Raw genomic sequence first — 25,110 nt, forward strand, 5'->3', positions numbered from 1 at the left:
TGAAAGGCTTTGATTAGGAAATGGTGGATGATCTCATACCTAAGAAGGTCGAGTGTCTCGCCAACGACCTGGAAACAATCTTTGAAATAGATATTTAATCAACTTCTGTAATATGGTTTAACTTCTGATGAACACATGGGTTGAACTTGGATTAATAATGTTAAATTTCGTTTGCAATCCAAGTTTAACTTCTGAAAAACACATGGGTTGCTAGGAAAAGTTCTGTGCTTATACAAATTTTTGTATAGGGGAAACAGAATGAAATTCCGAGTAGCGCCGACAATTGATATCAGAGTTCATTGCACATGGTTTAAAAGAGAGATTTTAAATTTTAAAAACTTTCCTTTTTTGAAGCCATCCACATGGTTTTAAAAAAAAAAAGTTTTAAATTTAAAAAGTATTTCCTTTCTAGCCATCTACAATGGTTTAAAAGAGAGATTTTATTTTTGTTAAAACTTTCCTTTTTGTAACCATGATTTAAAAGAGAGGTTTTAATTTTAAAAATCTTTCCTTTTTAGCCATCTACCATGTTTAAAAGAGAGATTTTTAATTTTAAAACTTTCCTTTTGTAGTCATCTACAATAGGAAATTTAAAAGAGAGATTTTTAATTTTAAAACTTTCCTTTTGTAGCCATCCACAATAGAAAAATTTAAAAGAGAGATTTTAATTATTGTTAAAATCTTTCTTTTTTAGCCATTACCAAGGATTATAAAAGATGATAGATGGTGCCTTAGAGGAAATAATCATCTAGACAATTTCTTAATTTTTTAAATCTTTCTTTTTTAGCCATCTAAAATGTTTTAAAAGAGATATTTTAAATTTTAAAAACTTTCCTTTTTTGAAGCCATCCACATTGTTTTAAAAGAGAGTTTTAAATTTAAAAAATCTTTCTTTTTGTAACCATCCACAATAGAAAATTTAAAAGAGAGATTTTATTTTTGTTAAAACTTTCATTTTTTGTAACCATGATTTAAAAGAGAGGTTTTAATTATAAAAATATTTTCTTTTTGTAGCCATCTACAATGTTTAAAAAAGGTATTTTAAATTTTAAAACTTTCCTTTTGTAGCCATCCACAATAGGAAATTTAAAAGAGAAATTTTAATTGTTATTAAAATATTTCTTTTTTAGCCATTACCAAGGATTATAAAAGAGGATAGATGGTGCCTTAGAGGAAATAATCATCTACACAATTTTTATTCCCCTTCTATTCTCCTTGTGGCCGGCCCCCTCATATTCTTATTCTCCCCTTGCTTTCTCACCTAAGGCCGGCGGCATCAAGAGGCTTCAACCATCTTGTGGCTGGCGGGTTGCAAGGAAGAAAGAAGAACAAGAAGTGGTGTTCCTAGCTTTGATCCCTTGGTGGCCGAAAGTCTTGGAAGAAAGAAGGACTTGGGTGGTTTTTGCGTCTTGGTAGATCGTTGCTCACACAACGTCCAAGAGGAGGAGAGAAATACAGCATAACATCAAGAGGTCTTTAAGCTACAAAGAAATGTATAACTAGTTAATTGTTTCCGCTGTGTACTAGTTTATTTTTTCTTTGTATGGATCCTGAAGTATCAACACAAGAGGCTAGCGATCTTGTGCTTTGATTGAGGTCTCTGTAGTTTAACCTAAGGTTTACTGTAAGGAGTTTAAATATTCAATTTCTTTGAAAGGCTTTGACTAGGAAGTGGTGGATGATCTCATATCCAAGAAGGCCGAGTGCCTCGCCAATGACCTGGAAGCTAATCCTTGAAATAGATATTTAATCAACTTCTGTAATATGATTTAACTTTCAATGAACACATGGGTTGAACTTGGATTAATAATGTTAAGTTTCGTTTGCAATCCAAGTTTAACTTCTGAAAAGCACATGAGTTGCTAGAAAAAGTTCTGTGTTTGTACAAATTTTTGTATAGGGGAAACAAAACGAAATTCTGAGTAGCGCCAACAATTGGTATCAGAGTTCATTGCACATGGTTTAAAAGAGAGATTTTAAATTTTAAAAACTTTTCTTTTTTAAAGTCATCCACATGGTTTTAAAAAAAAAGTTTTAAATTTAAAAAATCTTTTCTTTTGTAGCCATCTACAATGGTTTAAAAGAGATATTTTATTTTTGTTAAAACTTTCCTTTTTTGTAACAATGATTTAAAAGAGAGGTTTTAATTTTAAAAATCTTTCCTTTTTTAGCCATCTACAATGTTTAAATGAGAGATTTTTAATTTTAAAACTTTCCTTTTGTAGCTAATCCACAATAGGAAATTTAAAAGAGAGATTTTAATTGTTGTTAAAATCTTTCCTTTTTAGCCATTATCAAGGATTATAAAAGAGGATAGATGGTGCCTTAGAGGAAATAATCATCTACACAATTTCTTAATTTTTTAAATCTTTTTTTTGTAGTCATCTACAATGTTTTAAAAGAGAAATTTTAAATTTTAAAAGCTTTCCTTTTTTGAACCTATCCACATGGTTTTAATAGAGAGTTTTAAATTTAAAAAATCTTTCCTTTTGTAGCCATCCACAATAGAAAATTTAAAAGAGAGATTTTATTTTTGTTAAAATTTTTATTTTTTATAACCATAATTTAAAAGAGAGGTTTTAATTTTAAAAATATTTCCTTTTTGTAGCCATCTACAATGTTTAAAAAAGGGATTTTAAATTTTAAAACTTTCCTTTTGTAGCCATCCACAATAGGAAATTTAAAAGAGAGATTTTAATTGTTGTTAAATTTTTTCCTTTTTAGCCATTATCAGGGATTATAAAAGAGGATAGATGGTGCCTTAGAGGAAATAATCATCTACACAATTTCTATTCCTCTTCTATTCTCCTTGTAGCCGACCCCCCTCATATTGTTATTCTCCCCTTGCTTTCTCACCTAAGGCTGGCGGCATCAAGAGGCTTCAACCATCTTATGGTCGGCGGGTTGCAAGGAAGAAAGAAGAATAAGAAGTGGTGTTCCTAGCTTTGATTCCTTGGTGGCCGAAAGTCTTGGAAGAAAGAAGGACTTGAGTGATTTTTGCATTTTGATAGATTGTCGCCCACACGACGTCCAAGAGAAGGAGAGGAATATAGCAGAACATCAGAGGTCTTTAAGCTATAAAGAAAGGTATAACTAGTTAATTGTTTCCGCTGTGTACTAGTTTATTTTTTCTTTGTATGGATCCTGAAGTATCAACACAAGAGGCTAGCGATCTTGTGCTTTGATTGAGGTCTCTGTAGTTTAACCTAGGGTTTACTGTAAGGAGTTTAAATATTCAATTTCTGTGAAAGGTTTTGATTAGGAAGTGGTGGATGATCTCATACCCAAGAAGGCGGAGTGCCTCGCCAATGACCTGAAAGTCAATCCTTGAAATAGATATTTAATCAACTTTTGTAATATGGTTTAACTTCTGATGAACACATGGGTTGAACTTGGATTAATAATGTTAAGTTTCATTTGCAATCCAAGTTTAACTTCTGAAAAACACATGGGCTGTTAGGAACATTTCTGTGCTTGTACAAATTTTTGTATAAGGGAAACAGAACGGAATTCCGAGTAGCGCCAACATAAGCATCCATATACTCATGTTGTTTTTTGTAGTTCAGGAGACATCGAGGTCAGTATGATTCAACTTGCAAGCTAAGAATCAGTCATGTGCTTTTCAAAAGCCAATACTTGATCTGGTGTTGCATCATCTGCTATATTTATGGGAAGTGTTTTTTCAAGGACATATATTAGTTTCTGAGCCTTGAGAACAATTCTTATATTTCGAAACCAGTTTAAGAAGTTCGATCCAGTTAGTTTATTCGAGTCCATCAACAAACACAAATTTAAAGATGTCATAATTAAATAATTAACTTAGAAATACAAAAACGAGAATATATGAGAGAGGTGATTTTATTATGTAAATAATTTACATAGAATAAAATTCTCGCTTATTTATCAAATTCAAGAGCCTTTATTTTTAATCTGAGAGATTATAGGTTTTCTCCAAATGGGTTGCTATTCATTTCAGATGAGAACAACCTTAGCTTTGATGCAACAAGTCATTCTTAAATGTAGTAATAGATATCAAATATACTGATTACATATCGCATATATGCAACTATCATATTATGCTATCAACTAATTAATATTTGCATAAATATCGAGTTGTTAACACATTAATAAATATACATCAAATGCATATTACCCAACTTCACCTCTATCCATGTTGACCTTGACTTTAACAAAAGAAATCAACGCTTCAAGTTAAAACCAACCTGTTAATCATGAAATTGTATCTCAATGGTTCTAACATGTTTAATTTCAGGTTGAGTTTAGCTTTAGCACAACAACTAAAATAAGTAATCAAACTCTTTTCTTACCATATTAATAGAAGGTGTAAGTTTAATATTTTTGTAAGGGATTTAGGTGTAATCATCATTATGCATAATCTACTTATATGACATCACCTACATGATCAAAATGATGACATATAAAATGATATAACACATTGCTTGACATAAATGACATGACAAATAGCATGCATGCAAAATGATAATATGCATCTAATGCATATGACCTACAAGTATAGTGAAAATAATTTCATAGTTGTCATAATATTATTTGAAATAAAAAATATCTTAAAATGTAATTTGACAAATCAAAATATTTTTAATTAAATTAGAAAATAAATTTTTAAAATTTAATTACATATTTTATTTAGGAAGGAATTCTCTATTTAGAAAATCTAATTAATTAGGAAATAATTTTAAAATTTTAAATTTCCTAACAAATTAGAAAATATATAATTAGAATTACTTAATTAATTTTAAAACTTTCAAATTTGAAAATTTTCAAATTTATTTTAGAAAATTTTTCAAAATTAGAAATTTCCTAATAATTAGGAAAACTTTATAAAATTAGAATTTTTCTTAATAAATTTAGAATCTTTTCAAAATTTAAAATTTCTAAATTTATTTTACAGAATATTACTTAAAACAAAATTTTCCAAATTTTTAAGAAATTTGCCAAAAATAAATTTTTTTAACAAATTAGAAATTTTCCAAAAATAGAAATTCATAATAAAAATCAAAAAATAAATTATGGCTAAATTTATTTTATAGAATAATTCCAAAACTAAAATTTTCTAAAATTTTAAGAAACTTTCTAAAAATAAAATTTCCTAACAAATTGGGAAACTTTTCCATTAATAAAAAATAGAAAATTTTCTAAAAAAATTATTATTATTAAATTTATTTTTACAGAATATTTTCAAAATCGAAATTTTCCAAATTTTATAAGAAACTTTCTAAAAATAGAATTTCCTAAAAAAATTAGGAAACTTTCCAAAAATAAAAAATCATAATAAAAATTGAAAAAAATTAAAAAATAAATTATGACCAACTATGACTCATAAAATATTTTTTACGATTATGTCCAAGCATGATCAGGCTCTAATACCACTAGGAGTTATGAGTCCAACGTGGATGTATGTTTTAGACATTTTCACAAAAACATACGTAGCGAACAAATAAAAATATAATAAATTCCTAATTTATTACATTATACTACCACGCATGCAAGATATAACACGTGCAAACATAAGCACAAAAAAAAGAATAACAATTATTCTAGGCGTACCTTACAGATGATGTGAAGGAAAAGGGAATCAATTTTAGCGACGTTCATGAACCTTGTCTCTATTCGTATCTAAACCGAGATTTTCAAAACAACTATTGTGAGCAACAAGGTTTACCTCTGATTTGTACTAGCACAGCATAGAGGCGAGGCGATTCTAGAGGAGAAGAAGAAGCTCGGAAGTTTTGGAAGAAAAATCTCTCTTGGCTTCTTGGTGGCCGACGTCAAGGAGAGGGAGAGGAGAGAGAGGGTGGCTAGTGTTTTCGAAAAACCTAGAACAATAAACCTATGTTGATATGTTTCTCCTTATAGAGGAGTATTTATAAACCTTTACATGACTTAGGGAGCAAGTCATCTACTCAACTCAATAAGCAAAACTAAACTGATCCATTACCATTAAGAATAAGTTTGGTTTAAAACCAAACAACCTTGGTTCATAATTAAATCAAACCTATTTAGTTTATTATTAAATCAAGTTGTTTCATAACTAAACCAAACCCCTTTTGATTTATTATCAAGCCATTATGAAACCATATCTTCTACAATAGTCATGACTCATCTGTATTTCTGTTTCGACAAATATCTTTCCTTATTTGTCTTTTATTTGGTCCAACCAAACATTTTATCTCTAGATCTGAAAATTAAATTCTCAAACTTGTTTTACATCTTTCAGATACTCGTAGTGCGTGTAGCCCAATAGGTTCGCTGTTTATTTTGGTCGTCTATAATTAACTATTTAATTATGAATCGATTGTGAGTAACACCTAATAGTACATCATGATCCTCAATTAACCAGAAAATCACAGTTGATTCCAAAATAAGTTCTGAACCCTTTAACAACTATAGTAAGTCGTGCCTCATTTTTTTCACTCATCCTATATCCACTTGATTTAGGACATGACCTATGTATTTATCTCCACTAGGCTGACTACATTATACATATCCCAAGTAATATTTACTCGTCCTGTGGATTCGAATTACTCCAATCATGTGTCTAAGAGTCTCATACTATTAACATGTAATGTTTTGTAAAGGCTTTGAGTAACAACATCGACAAATGACCATAGGGTATATGTCTCCCTACAGGAAGCGGTGAATTCTGTGGGCTATCTAAATATCTTTGGACACTTTAACTTATACCCCATCATCTCAGGTCCACATCTCCAATGAGATACTTTGTTTAAGATATCAAAATATAAGTCTCCATGACCAAGGTGACTTGAATACTTCAAGTCTAAGGAAACTTATACTCGAGTTGTAATAAGAACTTCACAGATATATCAATACATATAGAGAACCATATGAAGTTTTACAGCTAGTCACTCTAGTGAACTAGTTATCATAACTAGTATCCATGTTTTACTCTCGACATTCCAATGTTTCCAGCTAGTGAGTAACAACTGCTTAGTCAAATCAATGAGTATAACCCGTGTTAGTCTCACAGAATTGATGATGTCCAGATAAATCAATTCATTGACTAAGGAATATTCAAATACTTTTATAATTACACATGTAGAGACACTCACTATTATGATCGAATCACAAATCCTCTCATGCTATGAATCGTATTACGAACATTCAGTAAATGAGTTTAAGATCATTCAAATACATAAATAATGTGCACTCAAATAGTGAATCTTTATTTATCAAAATAAATAGTACAAAACATAAGATGATTGTCTTAGGACACCTCTCAAACATAACAATCTAAACTCAACAAAACTATATATTATCATATTATGCTTGACCCAATAGGTTTATTTAGCTAAGACAAATCATTTTGGTGGTGAGGGAGAAAAGGGAAAGTGATCGAAGATGTGCATAAATGAAGAGACTAGTATATAGCCCCGGTTGTAGCTGAGTTGATACTCGGGCAAGACTTGTTACTAGAGAGATATAGTTTGATTCTCAATAGATGTAAATGCTATTTTTGGTTATCTTATGCCCCCTTTTAGGAAGACTTTGATTAAGGCTAAATAAGAGCCCTATGATTTATCATCTTTCAGAGTGTGTGAAATCTTTTCAGAAGGGTCACTAAGATAACGATTTCACATTTTGGCAATGAGGGAGGAAAGGGAAAGTGATCGAAAATGTGTATAAATGAAGAGACTAGTATATAGCCTTGGTTGTAGCCGAGTTAATACTCGAGCAGGACTTGCTACTAGAGAAATATAGTTTAATTCTCGATGGATACACATGTTATTTTCGATTATCTTGTACCCTCTTTTAGGAAGACTATTCAATTATGGCTGAATAATAGTCCTATGAGTTTTCCTCTTTCAAAATGTGTGTGAGATCTTAAAAATGCTGGTAAGCTAACAACTTCACCTTCACCCTTTAGCATTAGAAAAGGATTCGTATGCAATTTTATAACCCATATCCTCCTCTTGTTTGTATCTTTCAAAATGAGTCTAATGTTTTCAACTACATAATGAATTAAAATGATCTTGACATTAATCTAATCTATTTTTATATGAATATTTTTAAAAAAATATATATAGTAAAAAATAATATCTTATTTCTTTCAAATTGAGTCAAATTTCATGAGAATAAAAAAAATAATTCTTGAATTCTTAATAAAATTAAACATGAATAAAAAACTATTTAAAAAAATCTAATAATTTTTAGAAAATTTAAAAAGAGGTGAAAGTGGACCCCCACTCCTGGGGTTAGAATTTAACTGGAGTTAGGGTTTTTTTTTCTAATTTGGTTAGGTTAGGGTTAGAAAATTATTTCTATAAATGGTGGCCAAAAGTGAGGGAAGTCACCTCCTTCTCTCTCTCTTTCGTCCCTCTCTCTCTCTCTCTCTCTCTGTGGGCATTTTCGTACTTGGGCGAAGAAAGCGGTTTTATATCATTTTCTTGGGCTTCGCCTTTCGGATTTGGGGGGAAATCAAATTGGAGATCGCGCTGCCTCAAATCCCCGCCCATCGCCTCCACTTCCACCCTCCCAATCGGTAGCCTCGCCGTCCATCGCTGGAGGTCCTACGGTTTAGGGTTTGGGCATTTTCTTTTCCGGCAGGTACGTGTTTCACGCGCCCCTACTCCAAGTCCTCTTTATAGCTTTTTGAAATGCTGATGAGTTGAGACTTCGTTTGTGCGGTTTTTTTCTTCCAGTAAAGTGAGGATCTTTCAATAATGTCTGTTTAGTAAAGTGAGAACCTTTCAATATTTTGTCCATTTTTTTGTGGGTTGGGAACTCATCGCGTTTGAATGGTTCCTGCGAGGGTTATTGCTAAGTGTGCAGCAAGTTTGATTTGACCTTGGTTGCTGAAATCTATCAGGAAGAGGAGCTTTGCAATCACTGGAAGAAGGTTGAAAGATGGAGTGCAATAAGGATGAAGCCATTAGGGCAAAGGTGATTTCTGAAAAGAAGCTCATGGAAAAGGATTACGTGGCTGCCAAGAAATTTGCCTTAAAGGCCCAAAATCTCTTTCCAGCTCTTGAAGGCCTGATCCAGTTGATATCAACTCTTGATGTTTATATTGCGTCTGAACGTAAAGCTAATGGGGAGAGCGATTGGTATTCTATTCTCTGTGTGGGTTCTATGGCGGATGAAGATACAGTGAAGAAACAGTATAGGAAGTTGGCTCTCCTGCTTCATCCTGACAAGAATAAATCTGTTGGTGCTGAGGGTGCTTTTAAGCTAATTTCCGAGGCATGGAGTGTCTTATCTGATAAGTATAGGAGAATGCTATATGACCAAAAATTGCAGAAATTTTCCCAACCAACCAAAAACAAAACTGCTCCTTGTAATGGTAATGGGTTTCCAAATTTCTCCAAAAACACTAAAAACACACACATGGGGAATGGTAGGACTAAAGTGGTTTCTGCAGCCATGAATCTATCTTGCAAGTCATCAACACCTGAAACATTTTGGACAGTTTGTGATAAGTGCAACATGCGGTATCAGTATCTCAAGGTGTACCTTAATCATACCCTTCTTTGTCCTAATTGCCACAAACCTTTTCTAGCTAAGGAGACGAAGTCTCCTAGCCTATATGTATCATCGGTGCCAATTTCTCAGCAGAGTCAGCCAAACTCCAATCATAGTGCACCTAGCAAAAATGCCTCAGGTCAAGTGAAAAGTAACTCAATGCTTCACAATAAAGAATCTAGTGGACTACAGAATGGAACAAATACAGCTTCTTTCAATCACTCAAACTTCAAATGGAACCCCTTATGTTGTAGTACAGGAGTTGCTTGTGCTACTGCCTCATCAGCTGCTGCTGCACAGGCTGCAAATGTTATCCATCAGACTTATAAGGAAGTAAGGGGAGACCGTGAAGAGGCACAAACAGCAGCTAGAAGGGAAGTGAATCTTCACAGGAAAACTAATGCTCTCAAGAAAAATACTAATCCCGCTGGGGTACCTAATACAGGTCAAAGCATTAATATACCTGTAAAACAAGCGCGAAGCATTGGTCATGAGCCTGGGAGTGATAAAAGAGCAGTTCTGACACAACAATTTCCTTCATCTGAGATAAATAGAGTGAGTGGAAATTTTGGTGACACATTAAAGTCCAGAATGGTTGAAAGACCAAGCAATCCATACATACAGTTCTGTCTTTTTAATACTAAAACGATGTTGATTGAGATGACTAAGTCAGCAATTGAAGTGAAATTAAAAGAGTGGAAGTCTGCTGCCTCTGTGAAACTTGATGCAAAAGAAAATGCTAAGAAGAAACAAAAGCTTAGTGAAACTGGTAAAGATGAGGGCAACAATATGGTGCATGGGGATGCTACTGGCCAAAAGCAGACTCTGGAACCTAAGAGTGAGACCATACAATGTTTGAATGAGAACAATTCACCTAATGCTCAATTCGCTGATTCAGATGGTGAGATTAATGAACCAGTGTCAATTGATGTTCCTGATCCAGATTTTCATGATTTTGATAATGATCGTTCAGAGCAATCTTTTCGAGGTGATGAAATATGGACTACATATGATGATGAGGATGGTATGCCTCGTTATTATGCATTAGTTCAGAAAGTTATCACTTTGAATCCTTTCAAAATCCGCATTAGTTATCTGACGTCAAGGTCCAATAGTGAATTTGGCCCGTTAAATTGGGTTGCATCTGGTTTTCCAAAGAGCTGTGGTGATTTCAGAATAGGACGATCTGAGGTGAATACTACCATAAATATTTTCTCGCACAAGGTTAGGTGGGAAAAGGGACCGCGTGGTGTCATAAAAATTGTCCCGAGAAAAGGTGATACCTGGGCTCTTTACCGAAATTGGTCTCCAGAATGGAATGAACATACTCCTGATGATGTGATCTACAAGTATGATATGGTTGAAGTACTCGAAGATTATAATGAAGAACACGGTGTATCTGTTAATCCTTTGTTGAAAGTTTCTGGATTTAGAACAGTATTTAGGCCTAACACAGATCCCAAGGAAGTAAAGAGAATCCAAAGGGCAGAGATGTTTTGCTTTTCACATCAAGTACCTTCATATTTACTGACCGGTGAAGAAGCTGAGAATGCTCCGAAGGGATTCTTTGAGCTAGACCCTGCAGCAACTCCTACAGAACTTCTGCAGATAATCCATGATAGTAAAACAGAAGCCGTGGCAGAGGCCATTAAACTAACAGTTACCTAGTTGTTTAACTTGGTATATTCTTGACATAGCAGAATCATTTTGTTTCATTATGCATTTAGTCATTTAGTTTCTGATGCTATAAAATATGGAAGATTGTTAGACGACTTAGATAAAGCCTTTCCCCCCTTCTTTTTTGCAGTTTGCTGTGGGAGATCTTATCTGGCTGGTCCAATTTTTTGTCTGCAAACTAAAATTAGTTGGAGTTAGAATATTCATTTGATTAAGAAATTAAGCATTCTATTTCGCAAAGCATCTACTGGTGGTTCCTTAATTCCTGCCTTGTTATATTGGTGAGGTGACAGCCAACATCCCTTATCTGTTGATCATTTTTATATAGCTAACTTTTTCATTGCTGTACTTTTATTTCATTAATTTTTGTTGTATGAACTTCTGTTTTATGCAAAGTTTAGAAATCCCCTTTATTTTTTGTATTTTGTCATTTGTATGATTGTGGATGTCATGCTTGCCCATCATTCTTGTTAAATGCATTGTGAATTATTAGTCATACGTAGCGTTGGTGCTGGAAGCACTAGATAATCGAACTTGTGTTTGATAATTGGCAAAGGTTCAAAAGCATTGTGTTTGTCTTTGCGTTATTTCCTCTGCGTGTATTTTTTGAAAATCGTGGAAAAAAAAACGACACGTGCTAAAGCCTGCTATCCGTCTTTATTGTCCATAACCCCAACACATTACCAGACGTTCTTCATTTGAGGTCTAGCAGTGCTAGGATCTGCTTGTGGGAGCACAAGTTACAACCACGAAACAAGAACCCATCATGTTGGGCCAGAAGCAGATGAGCTATAGGATTGCAAAGCCAACAAAAAGGAAAATAAAGGATGAGTGAGAGAAAAGAAATGAGAGATGAGGGGGGCATTGGCAGCCACCCTCTATGAAAAACCTTCTAAAAATTTTAATCCTGGAAAGGGCTTTGATACTACCTAGAATTTTGGGATTTTACATGGATTTACATAGACTTGTGACAAACTCCTAAACCTAGAACGGTTAGTATGAGACCAAATCCATTAAACTTATAACTCTATTAATCTAATACAGGAAACCAATTCATCCTCACTTTATCAACTTGCTGCTCTGATGCCAAGGATTTAATGCCTGTATGTGTTGTCATGCACGCTAGCAATATGTTTTTCATTTTTATCATGCCTTGGCCTATATTTTCTAGTTATGTAACAAACTGAATAGATACATCCGTACCTTCATCTGAAGGCGTGTTAAATGTATTTGAATTATTAGACACGTCTATATTTTCTAATGGGGTTAGCTCCCTGTTTGACGTATTAGGTTTAAGGTCTAATTGAGTTATTATATATCATACATATTATCTTTAAAAACAAGGAATACAATTTTTCTTTTCCTCAATTTCTACATGTTATGAAAGCTACCTGGACTAGGGCTTTCAGTTCTTATATAAGAGCAAGCGTTGCTATCTTTGAGTTTGTTTCCTCATTGATGATAAATTTGATATGTTACTTTTTTTTTATAACATTTGCCTACAACCTTTGCTATACATATGCCAAGACGTTCCATATCAGCATTTGGCCAACTTCATGTTTATTATCATAAAATTTCACTTGTGTTTGTCTAAGACATAGAATGTTTTTATGGAAGTTGCTTTAGATTCCAGTGGACTATTTCTACTGCCATGGAAAATTTAGATGAGTAGTTTGAGAATATGAAACCTTGGAAGCAGTGAAATGTTGGCTATCCCAAGCAGTCAATAGTAGTGCTTCATGTTGTGGCCGTGTCCACATCTTGACATTTTCTACTTGTAGAATATTACTAATTGGATAAGAGATCTTCCTCTAAATGCTGTTGTGCATACTTGTTCTTTATTTGGGAAGGAACATGGATAGGGTGCCTGTTCACAAATTCCTGCATAACTAGGTTTACTAATATTGTAGCAAAGGTGATTACACTCAAGATACCCCTCATAGCCCGTCCTCAAATTATGGGAGGAGTTTTTTTTTCCCCCAAAAACTAGGAATATGAATCTACAACTATTTATGAAAATGTTGTCAATATATGATTATTAATTATCAATATCTATTAAATGATAAATACTACCATTTTTCTTTATGTTATTATATTTATTAATTATTTAATATGATAAGTATATTAAAAATATGATATAATTTTCTGTTTGTTTATGTGATATTAATAATAATTTGATATTCACTATTAATAGTTGTGAAATTTACTTATTCAACTTATTAATTTAAGTAATAACTAGCAATTGAAATTGTTATTAATTATCTGTTATTTAGTTCATTTATATTCTTTTAACTATTTAGTTGATTAATATTGCAATATTATGTATTAATAATTTTAGAGTACTATAGGCAGTTAGATGGTTGAACAAATTGTACAATATGTAAATGATGTGAATTTTATTATAAATTGATAATTAAGTTATATTAATTAAATATCACTAAAAATCAGATTCTACTACAAAATTTCCTTTATTATTTATTTTTTCTAAATTTTATAAAATGGTTATATCCTGACCCCAATTTTGCCAATCCAATTCGATTAATACCATGGGGGTTTTCTTTTTACTAATATCTATCTGTACTTTAGCTTGATTTGTTAAGGAGTCTCTGCTAATTTAAACTATTATTTTGGTATTTCCTCAATGAGAATTATCTGCTTACTTAAATTGTCCTTTTGCTTAAATGAAATTAATATTATTTCTCCTTCCTCTTTAGTTATTTTATTTTATTTTTAAACTGTTTGTTTCTTTTACTGGTCATCATTGGTTCTCATTTTAGATTTTACCTTCTCTAGCAAAAGTTAGTAGTTTATAATTGAAACAAACCAATTGATATGAGTCCATGATTTGGGATGGTGCTTCACCTTAAATAGCAAACATGATCGATTTTATGGAAATAAAATTAGGACTTTATTGATCGTTTATGATAGTATTGTCTTTGACATGGACAATTTGTGCCATACATACTAAAGACATTCGATGCACTGTCCTCATTTTTAAATGATGTCACATTACTGCTTGCCACAATCCATCAGTATGGTTAAATTCGTATGATTCCATTATTTTCTCTCTCTTATTAGTTTAAGGTGATTTATATAAAGGGGAGAATACATTTATGATCACAGAACTTATCTTTTGAGTTGAAATTTGCATCTCTAATAAAATTCATTTAGAAAAAAGGCACCTAAAATTTTAATATCTGCATATCTTGTTGATGCATGTTGCCTAGATGAAGGTATGACAATAGTGGATCATGTTATTATTTACACTAATTTCATTCGGTTCATCTTTGATTGTTTTTGGATATCTGATATTCCTAGGTGTATTTGCATCTATTTATGTTACAATATCTATATGTATCATGTACGATCACTTTCATCAATTTGAATGCAATAATATTATTCCTTTGCAATATATACTTTTAATTTGTGAACAATGAGACCTGCGAAGTGTGCTTGTTTCACATATGTGGCCGCGTAGTCAATTTTAGCAGACCACATAGTTTGCTAATGGTCCATTTACGTGTATGGAAGAAGGAAAAGAGGGACTCAAAACTAATGGAGTTTCATCATTTACATGCATTGTTTTTGAGTTAATTTCCTCCTCTTTTCTTCCGCTCAAGAAAAAGATGCTGAAACTTGTTTCTATTATTGAAAATAAATTTGCACTTTGAATTGTTACTCAACTACACCTTTCCATGTGTTCATTCTAATCTAGTAATCGAACAAAACCATGGTTTCTTTGTTTTATTTTTTTTGCTATTATTGTTGTATGCTAACTCTTGCTGTTCTGTTTTATTTCAGCAGCTTGAAATGAGCTGATACACTGAAGACAAGCTTATGATCACTAACCAGTGCCTTCCATCTGGTAGACTTCAGGTTTTGATGGGGCATCTCTCGGGTTCATTCTTTTTGGGAACCTTTGGCATATAGATTTCAGTAGTCTCTTCATCGCGAATACCATCCTTTTTTTGGGAACCTTTGCCATATAGGTTTTAGTAGTTTCTTCATCGCAAGTATCTGACATATTGTGTATATTTTGTTAGTCTCCTGAAATCTACTGTTTCCTGGGTCTTTTTGGTTATTCCTATAGCTCGAAAAATATATATATTAGAATCTGTTTAGTCTACAGTTTGTTCCTGTGTTGCTCAGCAAGCCTTGTGGAAACTGTTTTTTCATTTAAACAACGACAAATATCTCGGTTGGGCTTTTACGAATGAAGAATTTCGAGTTCTGCTCAATCCAGCTCTCCTTTTGTATGTTATACTAAATGCAATATCATAAATTGCATTTTTCTTATTAAAACCTTACTAGAGTTAAACAGATATCAAACATTTATTGTTTGATTAAATTTTTAGGGTTCATGTTGATATACACAAGTCATAAGCCTCTTGCGATTCGAGTGGTTATCAAACTTTATTAAAATATTACATTTTGTTTAGTTGAAGGTGAGAATGTGTGAAACAACAATCGAATGGATCAGAAGGTAATTTAATTCATATAAAATTTAATTATAAAGTTGATTTTTTATTTACATATTTAAAATTTTAATGATCTATAATTTTTGTAATCTTAGACCATCCTTAAAAATATATAAAAATTAAACAAGTTCAAAAAAAATAAATAAATTTAAGAAAAATGATATGTTCAAATAAAGAATCTCAATAAAATATTTAAAAATAGACATATAAAATGATGGAATTCATTAAAAAAATGATATGATGGACCATAAATTTATGTGTCTATCTTTAAATATTTAGTTGAGATTTTTCTTTAAACATATCATAGCTCTAAATTTAAACACAATCAAACTCAACTCTGACACTCATTATTAATAAATAAATCTTCAAGCGTGATGCAATGATAAAACATTTAGAGAATTAATAAGATGATTAAGATTCAAATTTTAAATAGAATGAATATTTTAGAGATTGATTTTTGAATATGGATAATGTCTATTTTTAAAATTAGTAAGCAAAGCCTATATATATATATATATAGATGAAATAACGAATGACTCATTCAAATCACTCTCAAACTCTAAAATAGGAAAACTCATTCCAATAGAAATAAGAGTGAATCACATCATTATATAAATTATACTCCGGGTTTTTTCAATATGCGAACCAAAGAGTCATCTATCTCTGAAATTAATCGGGTGAAATTTAAGCACTTGAATTATCAAAAAAAAAAATGAAACACAGCATTAACACAATAGACGATGACAATTGGAATCCAAAGAATCACTACAACATCTTCCTTGCTTCATGTAAAAAAGCTGAATGTTACAGTGCAGAAGTACATGAAGCCAAGACTGCAACAAACATGAGAAGTAGAGAGGTCTTTCACTGATAGTTAAAAGGGGAAAGACAACATAAGCCTAATTATTGCATGTTTAAGTCAGAAGTATCTAGCTACCAAAACATTTTAGTAAAAGACAAGGCTATTGTACATGAACTAGTCAAACAACATGATTTTAACTTCAGCCGAGCAGATATATATTTGTCAAATGGTTAGGTCTTCGGGAGTCACTCCGATGAGAGGAGAGAGCATCATCACGCTAAAAGTAAGCTACAGATACACATCACTCCAGGGGTTACTTTTGATCATCTCTATCAGAATCTTCTTTTGCATCATCAGCATCATCATCATTCTCAGCATCGTCTTCTGCACCTTCTTCATCCTCCTCATCAGTCATGTTATTGATGACATCTTCAATTATGCGCTTCACCTCGGCTTTTCTATCCATCAGATTGGTGTTGAAGTGAGCCCCTGTTAGCAGTTTATTTCATGCATCAACTTTCAATATGTTCATCCCTATTTTGTCCTAGATTGTAGTGTTAATTAGTAGAGTTGTTAAACCCAGAAAAATCATACCTAACTGCCGCAAAATATCAGCCAAAGTTGCCTGTACCCCAAGGATGTTTTTGACGATTAGAAATATCAACAAGGAAAAAAAAGTCAAAAACTGAAGCATCAAGCAAGAAGTCTGAAGCAACTTACAGTGTTGAAATCCACTTCTTTTAATATCTTACTAACAACAGAATGCAATTCCTCAGTGCTGGGTTCATTCTTCTTAGCCTCACTTAGCTTAGATTTTCCTAATTTCATGACCAGATAATCAGCAATGAAGAAAAAATTAATCCAAACAAGACAAAATAGTGTTAGAAATATATCCATGATTTTCAAACATAAATCACACTCAATACTTGAAATTAGCATTACCCATAGCCACTGTTTTACCAAGCCTATAGTTCCTCAAAGAATGCAATATTATAGCACAAATTAACTTTGGTCCAAAATGGCACATAGAAATATCTCTATAACCTTGTCAATTGCATTTAGATAATGAGTATTCATCAATTGAAATAATAATTTAAAAAAAAAGGGACTTCCAAATAACATAAATCTTCAGATAGGGCAGAAATCTTTTGTTATCAGAAAAAGAATATTAATAAAACAGTTAGTTATCTGACTTTGACATGGAAAAAAAAACAATCTACCTCGTTTTTTATTTGCTGTTTCCTTTGACTCTGATTTGGATATTTTTGTCTTGCCGGTTGCTTCCTTCTTGGATGGAGTTTTCTCCTTAGTCCGGCCTTTTCTACCTACTTTTTTGCTTTTTGAGTCTGGAGGTGGTTCAGACTCACTATCATCCAAAGAATCACTTTTTTTAGCAGAAGATGTAGAGGTACTTTTAGTGCCTCTAGCAGACTTATTTCGTCTTGACCTTTTTTCTTTTGCTGAGACCTTCCTTTCCGGTTCATTCATCTCCCTATTGGAATCTTTTTTGCTTTCTGGGGGTGAACTTGGATCATCTTCACTAGATACATCTAAATCATCTTCTGAAGAACGTTTACCGGAAGCCATCTGTTTGACAGGAGTAACTTTGCTCTTCTCTTCAGATGGTGCAATGTTCTTCTTTGTTTGCTTAGCAACAGAACTTTTATTGGTTGGAGCAGGCTCATCTTGTTCTTCCTCTTCTTCACTCTTATCATGATCACTCTCTTCTTGAGACTCCCCATCATCTTCGCCGTCATGCATCTCATCCTTTGCATCACCAGCAACGTTCTCTTCATTGTCACCATTCTCATCTGCAGTGGATTGTTGGTTACTCGTTCTTAGTTTCTGTACAAAAAGAGGAACCCATCAGGTTGACTGTCTTAAACATACAGAACAGAAATTATTCATCAAAACATGAAACTTGGATAATCAACCAGATCAAAAATGAAAATGGTTGATCATACACATTGAAGGATTTAATCTAACTATCCAAAGTAATTATGGCCAGGAATTGATCACTTGATCTTACTATCCAATTGGACAAAGATTTCAAATGTGCTATTATTTTGACCATTATTATTGCTTTTAAAATTTAATGACCCTCCAAGTAATAACAGAAAAAAAATCAGATGGTCAAAACTTGCAGACAATCCTTCTACTGTGCTGGAACACTTTCTAAAGATTGTAATCAGGCTGATACAGTCTATTTTATTTTCGTTTCGATAGAATTCAAACTGCTAAAGGTTACTTTTCCAGAAATCCAAAGCACCCATTATAGGACAAGGTTTATGCAAGGTCCTGAAAGGCCCACACGATCGATGGAATAGCATCAGTGTGTTTATTGATTGCTAAACAACCATCAATAATTTCCAGAAAAAAAGCAAGTTCTTGCTTGGTTTCTTCAAAACATTTTCGAGGATTGCAAATATTTTGTTACACTCTTGGCAATGGTAAGCAGTCACACACGTTACAAGCGATAATAACAGTTTCTTATGCCCTAAAGTAGTCCATTAGGCTATTTTGACAATATTTATAATTTTAATTATAACCAAAAATATGTGCAAAATTTTATTGTTTGTTTAATATACAACACCCTTTACTTAAAAGAACAAGCTGAAATCAATATTTAGCCGACATGAAAGAGGATACATCAGGTTCTATAAACTTCTTGATCTAATCAAATTCTGATCAATGAATGACAACAGACTACTTATCTGAATACCAAAACAGGACATGTTATTTACAACTATTTTACATGTTATCTGAACAATTAAAGGATTAGAATGGAACCAAATTCTTCACTACTGAACGAACAAAGAAGGCAAATACTATATGTTTTAGAAAAGTTTAGCACATTTGTACATCGATGAAAGAGAGAAGAATAAAAAACTACAAGTATCACAAAAACACCTTGACTAATCAATTTCCAGACATGTTAAGTACTTAGAATGAAAGAAGAGTACTGCTAGTCTTGCCTGTGTTGAGTGCCAAGACAAATATCATATGCAAACTAAATCCAAAAATAAATTTCTCCTTAACCAAGCCAATAACCAATTGCTCATATTTGTAAGAAATACATAATACTTAAAAAACAGACCTTAGTACTTTTTTCTGAAGGTATTTCTCCAGACGTTCCTTTTGACCGCCTCCCCCTCTTCCCTTTCTAGTAGTAACAACAATATATTATGGATGCTAGATCTCTTAAAGAACTAAATATAGAAGTCCGGAACATTAGATCAAAATTACAAATCCTTAACCTTTTCTGTTAGTATTACATCTCTAGTAATACAAGGCGACTCCAAAAATTCCATTAAATTTGATACAATTTCTTCCTGAAAAACATGAACTAAAGGTGAATTTTCTGGGAAACTCATCATATATGGTTACTGATTGATGTAAAATAAAAAATAAAACACAATTGTACTGTGTACCTTTTTGGTAGTGGTCTTTACTGCATGAATATCGAGTAGATCACAGAAATCAAGCAATCTTTCCTTATTATACTTGTCAAGTTTTTCTTTCACCCTTATTCTCTGTTTTTCCTGAACAAAACACATAATTTGACCATGATAAGTTCAAAAGAATACTTCACAATATTAATATCAGATTTTTTGCTGACACCATTTAGTAAAAAACTATGGTCTAGCTCCCTGCCAACAAAGAAAACATGACAACAAGATACATGGTTCTAGTTCATCTCCTACTAGAAAATTTGGTTGTCAAGCCCAACAAGTTTTATGGCCAGAAGATAAGAAACTCATAGTATTGATAGAACGGGTTTAGTATGATCGATAGGATTGGAATTGGGAGAACAAATGGAGCAAAATAATATACCGTAGAAGATAACAAAAAATATGTCTAAAACCCCCTAAAAATTATGTATATCATGCATCCTGACAGATGTATAAGTTGGCAGTAGAAAGGAAGATAAGAAACAGTTGCTATGGCTACAACATGATAAGCCTAAACTAAAGAAAGAATATGTTAAATCCTGTGAAATCTATCAGCACTATTGGAATCTGTATCAGCAGTTATCCATCCAATGTTTCTTTGATACCGAGTCAGTTTTGCTTTTGCCCTACAGAAGCTTCTAAACGGCTTATATGCATTAATGATAATCTGACTAACTAATGAAGCACTAACATCATACTAATGACTGTGGTTGACATTTTTGTTGTGTTAGATCTGAGAGTATATAATTTTATATTTATTTTCATTTGTGCTCCTACAACATGATAAAAAATGGAAAGACTAGAATAATTACCTCATTTTGACTCCAAACGTATCCAGAGAACTGCTTTCACCCTTATTCTCTGTTTTTCCTGAACAAAACACATAATTTGACCATGATAAGTTCAAAAGAATAGTTCACAATATTAATATCAGATTTTTTGCTGACACCATTTAGTAAAAAACTATGGTCTAGCTCCCTGCCAACAAAGAAAACATGACAACAAGATACATGGTTCTAGTTCATCTCCTACTAGAAAATTTGGTTGTCAAACCCAACAAGTTTTATGGCCAGAAGATAAGAAACTCATAGTATTGCTAGAACAGGTTTAGTATGCTCGATAGGATTGGAATTGGGAGAACAAATGGAGCAAAATAATTTACTGTAGAAGATAACAAAAAATATGTCTAAAACCCCCTAAATATTATGTATATCATGCATCCTGACAGATGTATAAGTTGGCAGTAGAAAGGAAGATAAGAAACAGTTGCTATGGCTACAACATGATAAGCCTAAAGTAAAGAAAGAATATGTTAAATCCTGTGAAATCTATCAGCACTATTGGAATCTGGATCAGCAGTTATCCATCCAATGTTTCTTTGATACCGAGTCAGTTTTGCTTTTGCCATACAGAAGCTTCTAAACGGCTTATATGCATTAATGATAATCTGACTAACTAATGAAGCACTAACATCATACTAATGACTGTGGTTGACATTTTTGTTGTGTTAGATCTAAGAGTATATAATATATAGTTATTTTCATTTGTGCTCCTACAACATGATAAAAAATGGAAAGACTAGAATAATTACCTCATTTTGACTCCAAACGTATCCAGAGAACTGCAGGATATTTCTCTTAAGATAATGTACCTGAATGATATTTAAATTATTCCAGGAATGAAATAGTAATCATATGTATAAAAGCACAGTGATTGCAGAATCTTACAGTCGATTTCCTTCCAAAGAGAAGGGAGTGAAGAGCTCGAAGATTCTCATCCGCTTTTCGTTTAGACAGCTTGAATGAAACTAAAGCATGTAGCAATGTCATTAAAAAAGTAAGAATAGTTTGCAAAAAAAAAAGAGCTAAAGAAAACAAAATGAGTCCGACTCTCTATTACAAATAAGCTTTAATAAACATCTACTTATGTCATCTCACAAAAGAATTTTCTTCTTCATTAGATTAAAGATGACCCTGTATAAAACTTTATTTCCATGAGCTAGATCCAAAAACTAATGCATCAAATTTAATGCAGTCCCAGGATTTTATCGTCCGTAGAGCTTTTATCTAGGAAATAGGCAATTGTTAAGATGGATGGACAAGAACTGCAAATAATGTTAGATATCTTGGACAGCAAATGAAATGTCATTCCGTGCGGACGTTTTTACCATTCTGCCGAGTGGACGAAACTAGCACCAGAGGCATCTCCATCTTGAATGCGTCATAAGAGTCGTCGCGAGACTCTTCTAGCGCCACCGGACACCCCCTAGCGATCCGCCACGACACCCCACAGCATTTCTTTTCCCAAATTTAATTTTCTGTTTAATTAATTTAAACAATTTAAATTTAATAAATTTTATTAATTAATATTCTGGAAAATTGTTTTTTAATGTTTTAAATTTCATTTACAAATTTTAAAAAATATAATAATTCTGATTTATATTCTAATATATTTTTTTATTATTTTGTATTATTTTAAATTTCATTTAAATTTTTTTAAAAATTCTAATTTTTTAAAAAAATCTAATAAATTAGATTTATATTCTGATAATTTTTTTTATTATTTTGTAATTTTTTTACTTGATATTTTTTACTATTTAAAATAAATATTATTTAATTTATATAATTATTATATATAAAGTAATATCTTTGTATTAATTTATATACTTATTATTATAAATAGTTTTTCTTTAAAAAACTATATTTAATTATTTTTTCTAATAATATTAAATTGTTCAATAATTAAAAACTTATACAAAATCAATATACAACTTATTTTTATATACACCATACACATATTTATCTTATAATTATTATATATAAATAAAACATACCAAAACCGTATCAACACAGGATGATACGAAACTAAAACCATATCATTCTCGTATGGGACCAAAACCTCAACATGGGTTGAAATTTTAAACCTTAATCTTAGATCTATTATCCAGAAAAAAAAGACATTTCTGAAGATATGTTTGGATGATTGAAATGAAAAAAGAATATGAAGTCTCTTGTTCGATTATAATGTGCCCCTAAGGCTACAAGAAAAATGGTATCTATCATTCTTTATTGTCAGAAGATATGACAATAGTAAGGAGCGTGGAAAAACAATTGAGGAGCAAAGATGAGAATGTTAAGATACACATGTAAGTTCACCAGAAAGAATATTTAAAAAATCTCTAGAATCTGAGAGCAACAAGGTGCAACTCCAAATCTCCAATAGATCATACAAGAAGAGAAATTAAGTTAAGATAACATGACCATGTTCAAACAGTACTATGAGGAATAAGAACACCTAACATGATTAGAACTTCAAAGTGATTCAGGAGATTGAATATTATAAATATTAGCATTTAGGAATTTGGTCTTTCATAGAGATCGATAAGGAATAATATTCATGTAAAGCCCAAATAGTTGGGATTAACATGGGTTGTTGTTTTGAATTTACATGTACGTCACATAAAACATCTAGATATTATCAGTACAAAAAAATTGTATGATGGGATACAATCAGCATGTAGTTCGTTTGTTGTTATTAAACTCAATCTACTACTATCATTAATTTTGATTATATTAACCACCATTGATCAAGGAATTTTAATCTACTAGACATATCCGTCCCAACAAGTTCATATCTACTATATTAACTCTGTGTACATGTTGCCACTTAGTTGCCAAACATTTTACATCATTTACCTCCTACCACAACAAGAAAACATATTAGTCCCAACTCCCAATTATAGTTTGTCTCCCAGTCACCAAATAAAAATATCACTTTAACCATACAGATATCATTAATCAATCAATATTTGCACACAGTTACCAACCACCCAAACACTATGAACTCCACTGTACTTGAGGAATAAAGGGTAAAGCTACTGACTAACTCGGCTCTAGGTATATGTTAATTCTTGATTTGCTCAACACTCAGATTAATTGTCTAAGTCTTGTAATAAACTTATAAAAACGTTACTTTCCCTAGGTCATATAAAATATTCAGAGAGAAACACACAGACACTCATGTTTTTTCTATCATTTAATGAGAAGTAACTACTTTGCTCTCTACTTATTGACAATAGTTAATATTGATAATTCAGGGGTGAGTTTTTCTCCCACATTTTTGTTGATGTTTTGTTCCCAAACTTGAAAGAGCTGTCCTTTACTTTCATTGCTATTTTCACGAAATCATACATTCAAGCAATTGAAAACAAAATGTTTCACTAGTAAAAAAAAAATAGCAAAAAGGTGACTTTCCTATCTATGTTGCAAATGATCCAAGAAGGCGCTTAAAGATCAACTTAATTCCAATACATAAAGCGACTAAAGGGTGAGAACAAAGTGTAGAACGAGTTGGGAAAGGTAGTACCATTTGGTATGTCTTTCAGCTTCTGGCCAGAGCCCTAAAATCCACAGAAAATATAACGATATCAAGAACAGCTACAAGAAATCGGTCGAATTGAACAGAGGAAAATCACTGGGAGGTTTTCGTTCAAGCAAGGAACTTCGGCTAACCTGCTCGAACGACGGTGTCTTCGGCACCGAGGTTTTGCGCGGAGACATAGCAGCGAACCTTTCGACCCTTTTACGTTCCCTCGACGGCCTCTCCACCGGCGTGGCCGCTTCCTTCGCAACCGACCGACGCTTTCTCTTCGCCGTCCCTTCCTCCTCCACCTCCCCGCTCTTCTCCCGCGCAATTCTTCCTCTCCCTCGTTTCCGCTTACCCCCCTTCGCCACCTCGGCCGTCCCATCGCCACCTTCTTCCTCTACCTTCTTGCCCTCTTCATCACCTCCGGCCCCACCCGTCGAGCCATCCTCGCCCTTCTGCTCGTCGACTTCTCGCTCAGCGTCGCCATCACCAGATCCGCCGACCGCGTTCTTGATCTCTTCCGCTACCACTCCAGAATCAGAATCCATGGACGAAAACCCTAAACGAGACGAAACCAGTGAGACTCGGAGCGAGGGGTTTTGGAGGGCGGAAACACTCACGGATGCAGTATGGTTAACCTTTCCCTGTATCCTGTTAACAACCAATGAACTACCCAACCTTAGTGGGGTCAACAAGTCAATAGGCGTTTCTATTTGACAGTTTAGTGTTGTGCGACCTGGAACGTCTTGGGGATGAAGAGAGAAAAGGAGCACTGGATCTTGATGGCACGTTTATCGATGGAAAGATAATAAATAAA

General features: G+C 32.8%; 2 protein-coding genes across 5 annotated transcripts; one reads left to right on the top strand and one right to left on the bottom strand.

The window, feature by feature from the left end:
* The first annotated feature begins 8,355 nt into the window (after positions 1-8,355).
* Positions 8,356-15,406, top strand: LOC121976256. Of its 4 annotated transcripts, none has more exons than XM_042528347.1 (4): positions 8,356-8,604; positions 8,867-11,199; positions 11,327-11,482; positions 14,998-15,406. In XM_042528347.1, exon 2 carries the CDS (start codon positions 8,905-8,907, stop codon positions 11,185-11,187), a length of 2,283 nt encoding a protein of 760 aa, XP_042384281.1. In that variant the 5' UTR covers positions 8,356-8,604; positions 8,867-8,904; the 3' UTR covers positions 11,188-11,199; positions 11,327-11,482; positions 14,998-15,406. The 4 variants fall into 4 exon arrangements, with proteins under 4 accessions (XP_042384281.1, XP_042384283.1, XP_042384282.1 ...); XM_042528349.1 differs by having other exon boundaries at positions 15,001-15,406; XM_042528348.1 differs by having other exon boundaries at positions 11,327-11,477.
* Positions 15,407-16,421: 1,015 nt separating this feature from the next.
* On the bottom strand, positions 16,422-24,870 carry LOC121976257 (protein DEK-like). Its single transcript, XM_042528351.1, has 11 exons — positions 24,440-24,870; positions 24,294-24,327; positions 21,656-21,735; positions 21,520-21,579; positions 19,908-20,018; positions 19,734-19,808; positions 19,574-19,639; positions 17,697-18,321; positions 17,197-17,294; positions 17,071-17,101; positions 16,422-16,965 (listed from the first exon to the last, which is right to left on the bottom strand). The coding sequence occupies exons 1-11, from the start codon at positions 24,839-24,841 to the stop codon at positions 16,790-16,792; spliced, it is 1,758 nt and encodes a 585-aa protein (XP_042384285.1). The 5' UTR covers positions 24,842-24,870; the 3' UTR covers positions 16,422-16,789.
* Between the last annotated feature and the right edge of the window lie 240 nt (positions 24,871-25,110).

Source organism: Zingiber officinale, chromosome 4B, assembly GCF_018446385.1.
Source record: "Zingiber officinale cultivar Zhangliang chromosome 4B, Zo_v1.1, whole genome shotgun sequence".
Lineage (NCBI taxonomy): Eukaryota > Viridiplantae > Streptophyta > Magnoliopsida > Zingiberales > Zingiberaceae > Zingiber > Zingiber officinale.